Below are 15,433 nucleotides of genomic sequence, written 5' to 3'. Positions count from 1 at the left end.
TTAAAGGACAGGACTGATCTAATCTTAGCGATGTTTCTTAGGTGAAAAAATGACACTCTTGTCACCTCTTTAATGTGAAGGTCAAAAGAAAGAGTTTGATCAAACACAACACCAAGATTTTTCACTCTGTCCCTACAGTAAATGGCACAGTCATCAAGTGACAGAGTAAAGCCATCGTACAAATGATTCAGTCTTGCTGGGCCGACAACCATCATCTCGGTCTTGGCCGAGTTAAGAAGCAGGAAGTTTGAAGACAACCATCCTCTAACAGCAGCTAGACAGGACTCAAGCTTCGACGCAACAGACTCATTACCTGCTACAATTGGCATATACAACTGCAAGTCATCTGCATAGCAATGAAAAGCAATCCCACACGAACGCAAAATGTGACCCAGTGGTGCCAGATACATAGAAAACAGCAGCGGACCGGGACAGACCCCTGAGGAACCCCATGCTTTACAGCACAAGACTCAGAGACCTCATTATTAAATAAAACTCGCTGAGATCTTTCTGACAGATAAGATCTCAACCACTGAAGCACATGACCCGAGATGCCAAAGTGTTTCTCCAGTCGATCTAACAGTATACAGTGGTCCACAGTGTCAAAGGCTGCGCTGAGATCTAGCAACAGTAAAACGGATGTTGAGTATGACCTGTCCACTATTATTAAAACTTTGATGCTCTATCCAGCACTCCAGAGACTCTATAAGGATCAACCTATAAACAGCTGTGTCTCTGACCATAACAACAACAACAACAACAACAAAAACATTTCACAATTCACTGAAACTTTAGCAAGGCTTTATACAGTATAAGCAAATTATTGGAGATGCAAAGCTTACTTTAGAAGTCAGGATTAAGACAATGCATTTGAAGTAATATCTTTATGTTACATAGGCCTACATATTTCTGAATTTCAGTGCTTTTGTCTTACAAAGGAGATTTAAAAAAAATACATTATCAATTACAAAACAGCCAAACGATTCGCTGGCGAAAACAAAAAATTAGAACTTGACTAAATTGTCCCATGAACAATAATTGTTCCTCGAAAAATAACCCTTTTAGATATTTGGGACAGACAGAGGCACATTATATTTTGTTGCTTTATAAAGGCGTCACACATATGCATTAGTAGCTGTAGTCCTGGTAATATCAGTGATCCCAGAGATGCTGCTGCCTCTGCTGCCACTGGTGTTCTTGGACTTCCTGCTTCCACTTGTCTCTGAAGGAACAGACGATGCGATGCTTTTTTTTGTCTTTGTTGGAACAACTGTGTAGGTGTCGCGGTACTGGTAGGCGGGATATCTTTCAGGGCTGTTAGATTTAGATAAAAGAAATGGATGGTTATTAATTTATCTATTTAATTATTTTGTAAGATGAAGGTGAACAGCAAAAACAAAAGGGGAATGACACAGTTTCTGCACTGTACCTTGATTGGCATCCTTCTCTGCCTGCAAAGATACTGTAAACAAGGCCTCCAACAACAAGTAAGGTAGAGCCTGCCCAGCCAATAAAGACACCAACGCCTATTTCAAACCTGGCCATGAATAAAAACAATTAAAAACAATGCAAAATGTGCACACTAAGTCATTGAAAACAAATGTTAAATCACAACATAATAATAAATATATTTTTGTATTACGTACTTCTGAGCTTTGAACAGAGGGTCTTGAAATTCTGCTCTAATTTTATTTCCGTAGTATGAGAAAGCAACCATAGAACACGTCCCTGAAAAAGGCATATGTTACTTTCAAATAGATCAAAAAGTCAGGTGTAATAAGAGCTGTTATGAGTCATTCTTACCACCGATAAGGTAGTTCATCCCACCAGCAAAGGTAACTTTTGCATTAATTTTTTCTGTACCCCCAATCTTAGTGCACTTCATTCCGACCAATACCAGAATTGATCCAAAAAAAGACAGGATTATGGAGATGATAATGAGAGCACGGCAGAAGTGAATTTCCCCTGTCAGAGAGTAATAACATTGAGCATTAAAAGGTGTTGTTAAAAGATGCTGTTTTGCTTAAATTTATTTATCTCATGGCCTGAAATACATTTGACTTACAGTGCAATGCAAGCATTGACGGGATTCCTTTGCAGTCAGACACTCCAGTTGAATCTGAAATACAATCCTTCCACAAGTTGGAGAAGTAGTTCGAAGTGGTCAAGACAATGCTGTCTACCTCAGACCAGGTCCAAATCTCTGTCGGCATGGTAGAACAAACCAGAATCCATCCTATTACACAAACGACAAAGCAGCCGATTTCCATGTACATCACCACGGTCCTGTAACTCATGCTTGCTTCTAATTTGAGCGTCCAAAAAGCCAGTGACTCGACACTTCAGGACACCAGTTTGTCTCAACTATCTGACAGGAAGTTCCTCTTCAGTTGTTGCATGTGTACTGATTCACAAATCTAAAACACACACAACTAGCTGAAGGTGGTTTGTGTACATCATCACATGTTTTGCCCTGAACAGAGATTCTTATTTCCTGAAGGTCACTTGTGTTTGTTGTTTGTAGTTTTGAGACACACGAGTCTACCAACCTAAGGCTAATATTGGATCTTCTAACAGGTAAAAGTCTAAAAATATGAAAAAAGCATTTGCACAGTACATCACTTAAATCTAAAATGTTCAAGGTTAGAGAGGCATCAGGATTTAAACGACTTTAATCAAAGCCCTTTACATTGCTTCAGGGTTTAGAGGACACATATTTAGCAAAATACAACTTCTCATGTTTTCTGTCCCCTAGCCCGTCTACAAACCTATCAATTATTAGAAAAGCCCATTCTCTACATTTTTACCTGCTCCATTTGGTGGATTTGGTGCCTTGCTCAAGGGCACCCCAGTAGTACTCCGTAAGTTGTCTGGCACCTCTCCTGCTTAAATATTTTAAAAGTCCTGTGAGGAGTATAAGTTGAAACAAACTGAAATCAATACAGACGCCTTTTTATGACCAACAAATGGTTTCTTTAAAATGATTTTTCATGTCTGAAACTGGTGCTGTGGGGTATGTGTGAGACAAAGTACTTAACAACACGTTGCAAAAACAGATGCCTACCTATGTAGGTGCATTGTGGACCTGCTTGACAAGATTTATCCTTCTGCTGCTGACTGGCAGCACTGGCTTCAGAAATCTACCATTCAAAGGCAAGACAAGCTACATTGCATCTGATAATTATCTACCCATTCCTGTTCTCCCCCTGGATCATGTTCCTGGATCTGACTCAGGTTTATGACCAAAAATTTGGAAGCAAGAGTTCCCCCTGCCTTGATGACAATGGTCAGAGCGAATTTGATACATAGGATTGCCTCATCATCAGGGCTGTTTAACTCTGATACTGATTACCAAACATTATTCAGGGTTTAAATGCCGAATTATTTACTGTATTTCCTTTTTTTTTTTTGTGCACTAACATTTTAGGATAAAATATAAGAATACAGTGAAATAGCTTTCTCTCTTAGGAGAGGATAACACAAAATGTAAAACTGCTGCCCTTTTCTCTCCTGCATTGATCTAAAGAGAATTCACAATATAAACTTTTTATTAACAAACCGAAGCAGACAAAAAAGAAGCTGGATCTTCATTTTCTTTATTCTAAAATGTTTTATTCTTATGTGTTTATAAAAAGATCATTTACCCTACAACAAATTGGACGATAGGTAAATAAAGTTCTATTTCAATCTTCTTCAAGTTTTCTTGTTAGAAATTAAAGTTAATGGTTATGTCATAGACAACAAGAAAACCTTTTTGGCACATATTTAACATTGTCATTACCGATTTACAGCATGTGCAGGTTACTAAAAAGTTAAAAATTCAACTAAATAAAAAAAACATAGAAAATATATTCTGACATTTAAAAACAGATAACAAAAAAATGGTGCAAAAATTGAGAAGAGACCAATCTTTAACCCAAAATTCTCTAACTTTCTGATGATTAAACACACATAATTGATAACATCCAAAGTTCAGGAAGATGCAAAATGTCCAATACTGGAATTTTCTTTTTGTGCAAATATGATAAATTCCCAAAGATTCTGGTCATGTGGAGACCATACTGGTATATAAATGAACAATTAAAGGGGATTTTAAGGGAAATATTAACTGACAAAGTCGAGTCATGAAACGAGTCAGCTGTTGAGGAAACAGCCCGAGGGTCCCAGTAAATCACCATTATGGTGCTTTCAAGCAAACATTTGAAATATGTTGATGTGGCTGACCAAAACATAATAAAAGAAAAAAGGCACAGACAGAAAAACCAAGGATCCATTTATGAGGGAGGAAAAGAGCTGACCATCCAGTGCCAGCATGGAGGGAAAGTCTTTGCAGTTGGAGACTCCTGTTGAATCGGTGACACAGGTCTTCCAAAGATTGGACCAGTAGGTAGCTGTTGTGATGACCGTTCCATCAAGGGAAGACACCTTCCAGTAGTCTGTCGGCAAGGTGGAGCAAACGAGCACCCAGCCGGAGGTTGTTAATATAAAAGCAAAAATCTCCCGAATCATGCTGCTCATACTCCAGAGAGGACTCCTCCACACTGCCGTATGATGACCAAATAAGTTGGTGAGACCTGACTTAAAACTGATGAATGGACTCTGGTTAGTAAAGCTTGTTGAAAATGTAACTCGGCTCTGCACTAGTAACGCCAATGAATAGGCTGTGATTTATTGTTAATGTTTTGTGAATTCTTAAATACTGCAGGGAGGAGTCTGGCCTTACATCATCAACAGGTGGTCAGTGTTCTATTGAAGTGTCTTCCACCCACACAGTACACGTCACTATGACTTAAAATGAATGAGGATGGGAACTGAAGGTTCAACAGTGACACAAGTTATGACATTAAACATTAAAGCTAGGGTGGACATTTTGCTCTGCACGATGTGAATAATTTGAGAGGACATTTTTATTATCATAGAAAAAACTTTCTAATCAATGAAAGATATGTCTCAAATGCAATGATTTCATTCTGAGGTTAGTTTAATAATTGATCTATCTGTCTGTCTGTCTATCTATCTGTCTATCTATCTATCTATCTATCTATCTATCTGTCTATCTGTCTATCTGTCTGTCTGTCTGTCTGTCTGTCTGTCTGTCTGTCTGTCTGTCTGTCTGTCTGTCTGTCTGTCTGTCTGTCTGTCTGTCTGTCTATCTATCTACACACACACACACACACACACACACACACACACACACACACACACACACACACACACACACACACACACACACACACACACACACTATATATATATACTGTATATATTGCATCAGTTGTGCTTTAACTGAATGTGTCAGGTTCTCCCTCTCACCTTTCACTCCCACACATGATGAATGAACAACAAGAGTGCTTGAACTTCCTCATATAGACCAAAAATAGCAGGATTTAGATAACTCATTAACAGCACAGCACTAACTGTAAAGTGTCTGCTCGAAAATAAAAAACAACAACATTATCGCTGGGTTTATAATTTCGAAAGTGATGCATCAGAAAGATCATTTGGATGAAACGAGAGAAACCAACAAAAGGTGAATCACACCCAAGCACCAAATGGTTTGTGTACATCATCACATGTTTTGCCCTGAACAGAGATTCTTATTTCCTGAAGGTCACTTAAATCTAAAATGTTCAAGGTTAGAGAGGCATCAGGATTTAAACGACTTTAATCAAAGCCCTTCAGGGTTTAGAGGACACATATTTAGCAAAATACAACTTATCATGTTTTCTGTCCCCTAGCCCGTCTACAAACCTATCAATTATTAGAAAAGCCCATCCTCTACATTTTTGCCTGCTCCATTAGGTGGATTTGGTGCCTTGCTCAAGGGCACCCCAGTAGTACTCAATAAGTTGTCTGGCACCTCTCCAGCTAAAATATTTTAAAAGTCCTGTGAGGAGTAGAAGTTAGGTTGTGAAACAAACTGAAATCAATACAGACGCCTTTTTATGACCAACAAATGGTTTCTTTAAAGTTATTTGTAATGTCTGAAACTGGTGCTGTGGGGTAGGTGTGAGACAAAGTACTTAACAACACGTTGCAAAAACAGACTTTGAAAAAAAAATTCATGGGCTGGATTCATGTTCAGAGATCCAATTGACTGTATAAAGAAAACACGATTAGATTTTTTTGCTAAATTACACTAAATGTACAAAACCAAACCTGCAAAGAGTTGAAAGGAACTGTTTTGTCCACAGGGGGCGCCAGAACAGAAAAGAACTGTTGACGATCAGGTTAAAACTTCATTTGTTTATGAAATGTTGAAGGGACAATAAGGGACAATAAAATCCATTAGAGGTACAAAGGCTTTATTAAAATATGAATTCATATATTACATTGACATCCACTGCAATACATGCTCTGGGTTCAATCCCGAAATTAAAAAAAGTATTACAGCAGTAATAGTAGTAGTACAGTATAAAAGACATTAATATATTTAAATTTTTTATCGATGATTAATTTTTTTAACCAACTTGACATGTGACAAGAGCATAGAAAAATACAAAAAGTAAAGGTTTTTTATCTTCACAATGAGATTTGTTGACATACTATATGCTTACAAGTTACACCCGTTTCATACCAATATGCATGCCTGTTTTTTTTCTTTCTGAATAAAAAAAAACTTTATGCAAATAAGATCATTTTAAGTTACTACACAAATGCATCTCTTTCTGAGACCCGTGTTGGTGTTGTCTGAGAGAGCCTTGAGAGCTTGGAGCTGTTTGTTCTTCCTGAGCCCATGTAAGATGCATACTGCCTGGAGGGTTTGTAGTATCCACTATAGAGGGTTCTTCCTCTGGAGCGAGGGTCCATGTATGTGCCCCCTCCGTAGGCATATACCACTTGACTGTAAGACCAAAACAGTATCAAGATGAATTTAGTGCTTGGGTAAGACCTCAGCGAGGAAAACTGGGAAAGCTAGATAAATTCAAATACCTTTTAGGGCAGATAACTCTGAAGACCGTCACACCATAAAGCACTGCCCCAAAAATGATGAGAAAACAACCCACCAATCCTAGAAATATTGGCGTTCCTAGGTCATACCTTGAATGAATAAAATGTTGATTAAAAAGTAAACACATTGAACATGTCAAATAAATACAAATGAGGCTGTGCTACATTTGGGATTATCACATTTGTAATATTAAAATTCTAGAAGTGCAAACAAATGTACCGTAAGACTCCTGGCCCTACAGAGGGAGCAAAGGTTGTTCTGGCGATTCTGTTGATATATAAGCAGTAGGCAGAAATATCCGACACACCTACAAAGAGATTACATTGACAACGTTAAACACTGAGGGCAAAACATTTCTGTCATTTATGCACACAAACTTTTTGGGGTTTTTGCACGGACCTCCAGCAGCATGAAAGACTGCTCCTGCAAAAAGCAGCTTGTCCTTGGTTTTATCAGCACCACCGATGTAAGTGCAGTCCATTCCAATAAAGCAAAGAACCACACCAAAGAATCCAAGAGTTATCCCGCACATTAGCAATCCTCGGACTGCTTGTACATACGCTGTGAGAATCAGAAAGAAAGAGTTCAGGTTAAAAATAATGAGGAGGCATACACCAGGAAAAAAGTTCTTTGAGACAGACAAACAAATGATGTGAATGTTGAGGCACAGGTGACAAACAAATCAAAAACCTGAACATGTATTTTAAAATGACACCCATTCCATTGTACTGACGATAAAGCTTTTATTTCCCGGTTAATTTAAAGTCTTCACGGTGTTCATGTTCAGGGTCAGTATCTAACACTTGTATTCAAGCTATGTAAAGGTTACCTTGGAATACAGACCAAGTCACATTGCCATCATGTAAGATTGTAAAACTTTTAAAAATGAATTAAACCAAATGTTAGTGTTATCTTATCAGTAATTTTTTATTAGTGCAATAATCAGAAATGACCTTGAAGTCAAAACAATACCTTACAGACAAAGCTTTCAAAATACACATTTTATTTTACCAAGATAATTCCTTCTCTTTAAAGTCATGATGTACAAGATAACCTGGTGAAATACAGGGTTTTAATTCGTATTCATTCTGAGTGAAAGAAAAGCACTATGGGAAACGTTGTTACCGAGGTATGACAAACAACATGAAGAGCACTTACTGGTGACGCTCCAGAGGACAGGGAAGTCTCGACAGTTTGTCACAGCTGTGGAATCAGTGAAACAGTCTTTCCACAGGTTGGACCAGTACCAGGCCACTTTGATGATAAAGGAGCCTCCTTGTCCTCCTAATTGTGAGATCCTCCAAAAATCCATGGCCATGGTGCACAGCACAAACAGCCATCCCAGAGATGAAATCAGAAAGCCAAATATTTGGATCAATCGTTTCCTCATTTCTTAACTCCCTAAATTAAACCCGGAGGTATCCACTTAGAAGCGTTGAGAGGCAAAAATCTGTGGCAAGCAGGTGACTGAATCATTTCAAGACAGGATGATCGTGTATCTGTGCCATGTGCCTTTCGTGTTGATGAGGGCTCTGTGCAATTGTCTGAAATGTTTACTGTAAACTTTGGGGAGTGTGCCGATGACGTAAGATCTCCTCTAGCTACCCTAGTCGCCTCGGCGGGTCGGTAGGAAAGCGTGTTTCTGCCTTAGAGAATAAGTTGTAATCAATGGGAGAGCCATAATCAGGTACTTCTAGACTCTGGACTGACTTTAGCCTATAACATGTTGTAATGAAAAGTCACATTGTGTAACTATCCATCACATCTTAACTAACAACTAATCTAAACGTTCACCTAACCAAGATGGGCTTCAAGTATATGATGCTCTACCCTAACCCATGTTTTCTGAGTCTTTTGATGAACCCCTACAGTAGGGTAATCCAACTGGTTAACCTGCCTATGTAGGTGCATTGTGGACCTGCTTGACAAGATTTATCCTTCTGCTGCTGACTGGCAGCACTGGCTTCAGAAATCAACCATTCAAAGGCAAGACAAGCTACATTGCATCTGATAATTATCTACCCATTCCTGTTCTCCCCCTGGATCATGTTCCTGGATCTGACTCAGGTTTATGACCAAAAATTTGGAAGCAAGAGTTCCCCCTGCCTTGATGACAATGGTCAGAGCGAATTTGATACATAGGATTGCCTCATCATCAGGGCTGTTTAACTCTGATACTGATTACCAAACATTATTCAGGGTTTAAATGCCGAATTATTTACTGTATTTACTTTTTTTTTGTGCACTAACATTTTAGGATAAAATATAAGAATACAGTGAAATAGCTTTCTCTCTTAGGAGAGGATAACACAAAATGTAAAACTGCTGCCCTTTTCTCTCCTGCATTGATCTAAAGAGAATTCACAATATAAACTTTTTATTAACAAACCGAAGCAGACAAAAAAGAAGCTGGATCTTCATTTTCTTTATTCTAAAATGTTTTATTCTTATGTGTTTATAAAAAGATCATTCACCCTACAACAAATTGGACGATAGGTAAATAAAGTTCTATTTCAATCTTCTTCAAGTTTTCTTGTTAGAAATTAAAGTTAATGGTTATGTCATAGACAACAAGAAAACCTTTTTGGCACATATTTAACATTGTCATTACCGATTTACAGCATGTGCAGGTTACTAAAAAGTTAAAAATTCAACTAAATAAAAAAAACATAGAAAATAGATTCTGACATTTAAAAACGGATAAAAAAAATGGTGCAAAAATTGAGAAGAGACCAATCTTTAACCCAAAATTCTCTAACTTTCTGACTATTAAACGCACATAATTGATGACATCCAAAGTTCAGGAATATGCAAAATGTCCAATACTGGAATTTTCTTTTTGTGCAAATATGATAAATTCCCAAAGATTCTGATGCTGAAATACATTTTCTTCCCAGTGTCTCTGTGTTTTATATTCACATCCCTCAAACATATGCATTCTTATCAAAGTGCTGGATCCTGGAGGAGTGGCTGTAGTCTGGCGGCGGCCTCTGGTTTATAGACCTTGCCTGCCCTCTTGGGTAGGAGGAGATATGAGAGTGTGAGGCAGCTCCTTTGTAAATATTGTTGGCCTGACTGCGACTGTAAATAGACAGAAAATAGATTCATCCTCAAACATCGCTGATGCATGTCAGGTTGAGCTTTTTTCCAACTTATATGTTACTCCTACCAACCTTTTTGTGAAAGAATCTGCGATGGAGAAGCAAAGTATGATGCCTCCGACGATACAGAGGACAGAACCTCCCCAGCCGATAAACAGAGCAGCTCCTAGCTCATACCTTCAGACAAAGACAACAAATGTGGCTTCAGTGGTTGAGTTAAATCAAAGCACTCCTGTCCAACAGTCACATGGTTCTTACTTTTGTGCAACAAACATCGGGTCGAAAAATTCTGATGTAATCCTGTGTGCATAGAGGGAGCACGCTGACAGTGAGCACAGGCCTAAGAAGAACATGAAAAACATGGTTAAATCCATTTAAAAACATCATGTATGATAAGTTGAACAATCAACTGTACTGACCACAGAGAATAAAATTCACTCCAGCAAAACAGGCAATTCTGGCCTTGCTGTTATCTGTTCCGCCAATTTTGGTGCATTTCATCCCGATCAGGGCGAATATAGAACCAAAAAATCCAAGACAGATGGCTGCAATCATCAATCCCCTGCATGCTTGGATGTAGCCTGCAAACATAGATTTAAATTCAAGTTGTGGTTATTCAACTCTTGTGTTTAAAAGGCTCCATTCTGTTTTAGATACCCTGGAATTTAACCCCTCCGCATACCACAAGGTCAATGAGTTATTGACCTTGTGACCAACTTTAACACATATGGCAAGCAACACAATATTTAAGGTGTTAAGCTAATTGTTTTCTAGGACTTAGTGGTCATGTGGAGACCATACTGGTATATAAATGAACAATTAAAGGGGATTTTAAGGGAAATATTAACTGACAAAGTCGAGCCATGAAACGAGTCAGCTGTTGAGGAAACAGCCCGAGGGTCCCAGTAAATCACCGTTATGGTGCTTTCAAGGTCTGAGAACAAAGGCTAACCATTGACAGTGTTAGGATCTAAATGAGTTTTTGCTTGAATTCCCACAGAATATCTATTTTTACTCAGAAAACAATGAGATTCCCTTGAAATATCCAGAGCACATTTTAGAGAGAAAAAATAAAAGATAAAGATAAAAGATAAGGTAAAAAAAAGCAAACATTTAAAATATGTTGATGTAGCTGACCAAAACATAATAAAAGAAAAAAGGCACAGACAGAAAAACCAAGGATCCATTTATGAGGGAGGAAAAAAGCTGACCATCCAGTGCCAGCATGGAGGGAAAGTCTTTGCAGTTGGAGACTCCTGTTGAATCGGTGACACAGGTCTTCCAAAGATTGGACCAGTAGGTAGCTGTTGTGATGACCGTTCCATCAAGGGAAGACACCTTCCAGTAGTCTGTCGGCAAGGTGGAGCAAACGAGCACCCAGCCGGAGGTTGTTAATATAAAAGCAAAAATCTCCCGAATCATGCTGCTCATACTCCAGAGAGGACTCCTCCACACTGCCGTATGATGACCAAATAAGTTGGTGAGACCTGACTTAAAACTGATGAATGGACTCTGGTTAGTAAAGCTTGTTGAAAATGTAACTCGGCTCTGCACTAGTAACGCCAATGAATAGGCTGTGATTTATTGTTAATGTTTTGTGAATTCTTAAATACTGCAGGGAGGAGTCTGGCCTTACATCATCAACAGGTAGTCAGTGTTCTATCGAAGTGTCTTCCACCCACACAGTACACGTCACTATGACTTAAAATGAATGAGGATGGGAACTGAAGGTTCAGCGGGGACACAAGTTATGACATTAAACATTGAAGCTAGTGTGGACATTTTGCTCTGCACGATGTGAATAATTTGAGTGGGCTTTTTTAATTATGGAAGAAATCTAAAAAAGTAAATCAAACATTTTTATTAAAATAGAAAAAACTTTCTAATCAATGTAAGATATGTGTCAGTTGCAATGATGTCATTGTGAGGTTAGTTTAATAATTGATCTATCTATCTGTCTGTCTGTCTATCTATCTATCTATCTATCTATCTATCTATCTATCTATCTATCTATCTATCTATCTATCTATCTATCTATCTATCTATCTATCTATCTATCTATCTATCTATCTATCTATCTATCTATCTATCTATCTATCTATCTATCTATCTATCTATCTATCTATCTATCTATCTATCTATCTATCTATCTATCTATCTATCTATCTATCTATCTATCTATACACACACACTGTATATATACTGTATATATTGCATCAGTTGTGCTTTCACTGAATGTAATGAATTCTAAATTTCCTTAAGGGAGTCATCCCAAAAAGGATCAATAAAGTTCAGTCTAAGTCTAATGTGTCAGGTTCTACCTCTCACCTTCACTCCCACACATGATGAATGAACAACAAGAGTGCTTGAACTTCCTCATATAGACCAAAAATAGCAGGATTTAGATAACTCATTAACAGCACAGCACTAACTGTAAAGTGTCTGCTCGAAAATAAAAAACAACAACAACATTATCGCTGGGTTTATAATTTCGAAAGTGATGCATCAGAAAGATAATTTGGATGAAACGAGAGAAACCAACTAAATGTGAATCACACCCAAGCACCAAATCCATTACTGTACACTCTTATAATGGGAGTCAGAGCTCCATCTAGTGGTTACATGCACGGATAATGCCATAATGCCGTCACACTGCTGTCACCACCAGATGGAATTGAAAACCTTTAAGTACTCTACAAAGGTGACACATTACAACATGTTTCTGAATAAAGTGGATTACAAGAGAACTTACTTTCACATGTTAGACAACCGGAAAAATCAGTAACAACCCAAAAGATGTATCTAGTCAACAAATGGACAAAGACAATCAATAGTGTACATACCAAATAGTATACAACAAAAATCTAAGAATTGACTGAAGATTGACTAATACTGTCTCTGTTCTGGCACATTTAGTCTCTTTTGTTACATTTTCTGTCCCTTGCAGGAGTTCAAACACTCAGTTTGACATCTCCAACAAAGGATTAAACATTTGCCAAAGTTAACACGTGAGCCATAATCTTCAGGATAAATGATTATTTCTCCTTTATTCAGCCTTAAAGGAACATTTGGACAACAAAGAAAAAAACGGAAACGTTATTTGAAACATGTAAGTGGCAATAATAGTCAACAATAATAATGTAATGTTATCGACAAACAGGTATAACTTCAACAAGTTTGACAAAAGAAAGATGACATTGGTTTAAAGTCTGAGGAAATGAAAGAATTATCAGGTGTTTCAACAACATACTGAATGACTGTACCCTCTATAGATATAACATATTACCCAAAATATTCTATTTAATTTTTTTAAAGTCAATAATGTATTTCCAGATTATTATTGTTACAAAAAAACCTAATTTATTAATAACCATACAAGTACTATGAGAGACAATGTTCAAGTATTGCTTCACATACTTCCTTAAAGTATGAACCAAATGTGTCTGTATCTGAGAGTAGTCAGACAATTGGCTGCAGCGTAACTCTTATACATCACATGTGATGCATTTCTTTTTGATGTGAAGAATATTGGTGTTACAGTCTGACCTACACAGAATAATACTTTACCTTGCTGAATGTTAGAGCAAAGGCTGCCATGAAAGGTATAAGAGACAAATGTATCATGAAGAAGCGACATCCAGATCCTGAATGTGGTCACTTTGAACTCTGACTCTCTGTGCTTACCTTCCAGCTGAAGTATAGAGTGATGAGGTCTGCAGTGAAGAGCTCCGATTGCATTTCCTGCACAGTTGTTCCACAGACCCTGGAGCACCCAGGTGGCTGTGATAACTGAGGATGCCCGACTGGTGGCCCTCCATTCATTGGACACTGTGGCAGCAATTGTAGCACCCAGACCTGCCAGGCCGCTGAGAAAAGCCAGTATCTGACGTACGGACATTTGGATATTTAGGATATTTATATCGTTTTTCTAGAAGATTAAAAAAAAGAAGAAGAAGAAGGAATACAATCGCTCCAGGCAGGTAAATTACAATGTGAACATGTGTTTCAATGAGATGATTTACAGACAGGACTCCTGGTCTCCAGTGGTAAGGGATGGACACATGTGTCAAGAAGAAGCATGAGTTGGCAGTTAGTCATTAAATGTGGGGAAGAAGAAGAGAAGGAATTGCTCTCAGTGTTGGTCACATAATTAGGTGAAGTTTCATATTAACATAAAAAATAATAATGAATCATCCTAAAAACAAGAGGCAATGTGGCAAAGTCCAGCTACTGGTTAATCTATTGCTGTGCAAAGTATTTTGCAAAAGACTAATGATTGCCAGCTCATATGAGAAAATGTGTTTTCTTGTTCTTTATTTTACTGATCTCAAAAATCCTAAAAATACATTTCATTTAAGGTCGGTAAAGAAAAATATTTCCAGCACAGTTATACCTACACACACACACATATATATATATATAGATATAGAAGATAAAGAATTATTCAACTTAAAATGATTAGGAAGATAAAATATATTGAATCATGACCTGCATATATTTAAGGGATTACTACAGGTTAATGTTTTTAAAAAAACAACAAACAAAAAAAAATCGCTCCAATCTTATAACATTTTACATATCTATTTTTTATTCTAGGCCTTCAAACAAATTATTATTTGATAGGCTACCTGAGACATTTCAGAGGGGCCCCAAATTCAATAATTGATTGATTGAGAAGAAAAAGATGTATGTTTTTGTCAGAACAGATTAATTTGGGTGGAAACGGCAACAGTTCATGACCTTATGACACGAAGTAGTTTAGGAAGTGATGGAGACTTCTGTAAACCAATCATCGTGTGGTGGGCGGGGCTACGCAGCGCCCGGTTTACCTGGCAGCCAAACAGATTGTGTGACTCTTCTTGTGTTCCAGCAGGTCTGTGTGGTGTAATTATGATTAGTTACTGACGCTGGAGTTAACAGTTGCGTTTGGATTCTGTCCTTCCTCCTCTGAGTGTTTATTGACCTTCCTTTGCCCCAAGCCTGCAGAGAAAGTGTCCAGGTTTCTTTAACAGTTTTAGGGGGGCATGGAAACTGTGCAGAGGGAGGGGAAGGATAATCCGTCGGCTTCAGCTAATCTTCTCTCCAAGATTTTCTTCTGGTAAGGAAACCGGCCCAACGTGACAGCCGTATTTGACATGTATTGAACTAAAAGCTCTCCTGTGTGACATTTTGCACAGCCTGGATGAGATAGCAGATCGTCTCAAGCTTAACCACTTTGGTTAAAGTTTGTTTATGTTGTTATAATTTACAGCTGGCAAAGTGTACACCCTGAAGGCTACCAGGGAGAGTGCTTAAAAAAATATGCCAAAAAGTCCAAATAAATTACTTAAACTATTTTATTAAATTACACCATTATAACTTTATTGAAATTTGTGAAAGG

At 37.8% G+C, this 15,433-nt stretch overlaps 4 protein-coding genes across 5 annotated transcripts in view; 1 reads left to right on the top strand and 3 right to left on the bottom strand.

Annotated features, from left to right (window-relative positions):
• Positions 1-790: 790 nt before the first annotated feature.
• Positions 791-2,297, bottom strand: LOC306832611 (claudin-10-like; the record flags this gene model as incomplete). The annotated part of the gene is made up of 5 exons (XM_079357427.1): positions 791-1,314; positions 1,430-1,537; positions 1,647-1,728; positions 1,804-1,965; positions 2,066-2,297. The coding sequence occupies 5 exons, from the start codon at positions 2,295-2,297 to the stop codon at positions 1,116-1,118; spliced, it is 783 nt and encodes a 260-aa protein (XP_079213553.1). The 3' UTR covers positions 791-1,115.
• A 4,351-nt stretch (positions 2,298-6,648) lies between these two features.
• Positions 6,649-8,342, bottom strand: LOC306833155 (claudin-10-like; the record flags this gene model as incomplete). The annotated part of the gene is made up of 5 exons (XM_079358242.1): positions 6,649-6,844; positions 6,934-7,041; positions 7,172-7,259; positions 7,352-7,513; positions 8,111-8,342. 5 exons carry the CDS (start codon positions 8,340-8,342, stop codon positions 6,649-6,651), a joined length of 786 nt encoding a protein of 261 aa, XP_079214368.1.
• A 1,534-nt stretch (positions 8,343-9,876) lies between these two features.
• On the bottom strand, positions 9,877-13,951 carry LOC306833249 (claudin-10-like; the record flags this gene model as incomplete). The annotated part of the gene is made up of 5 exons (XM_079358372.1): positions 9,877-10,033; positions 10,126-10,230; positions 10,312-10,393; positions 10,473-10,634; positions 13,738-13,951. 5 exons carry the CDS (start codon positions 13,949-13,951, stop codon positions 9,877-9,879), a joined length of 720 nt encoding a protein of 239 aa, XP_079214498.1.
• An 896-nt stretch (positions 13,952-14,847) lies between these two features.
• Positions 14,848-15,433, top strand: part of LOC306832669 (ATP-binding cassette sub-family C member 4-like) — a 39,591-nt gene continuing 39,005 nt past the window's right edge. For both annotated transcript variants that reach the window (XM_079357532.1, XM_079357531.1), the window contains exon 1: positions 14,848-15,151. In XM_079357532.1, the coding sequence (XP_079213658.1) occupies positions 15,078-15,151 (74 nt within the window). In that variant the 5' untranslated portion in view covers positions 14,848-15,077. The remainder of the gene's footprint in view (positions 15,152-15,433) is intronic.

Source organism: Symphodus melops, assembly GCF_947650265.1.
Source record: "Symphodus melops genome assembly, chromosome: 12".
Lineage (NCBI taxonomy): Eukaryota > Metazoa > Chordata > Actinopteri > Labriformes > Labridae > Symphodus > Symphodus melops.
This window is presented reverse-complemented; position numbering and strand designations above follow the sequence as displayed.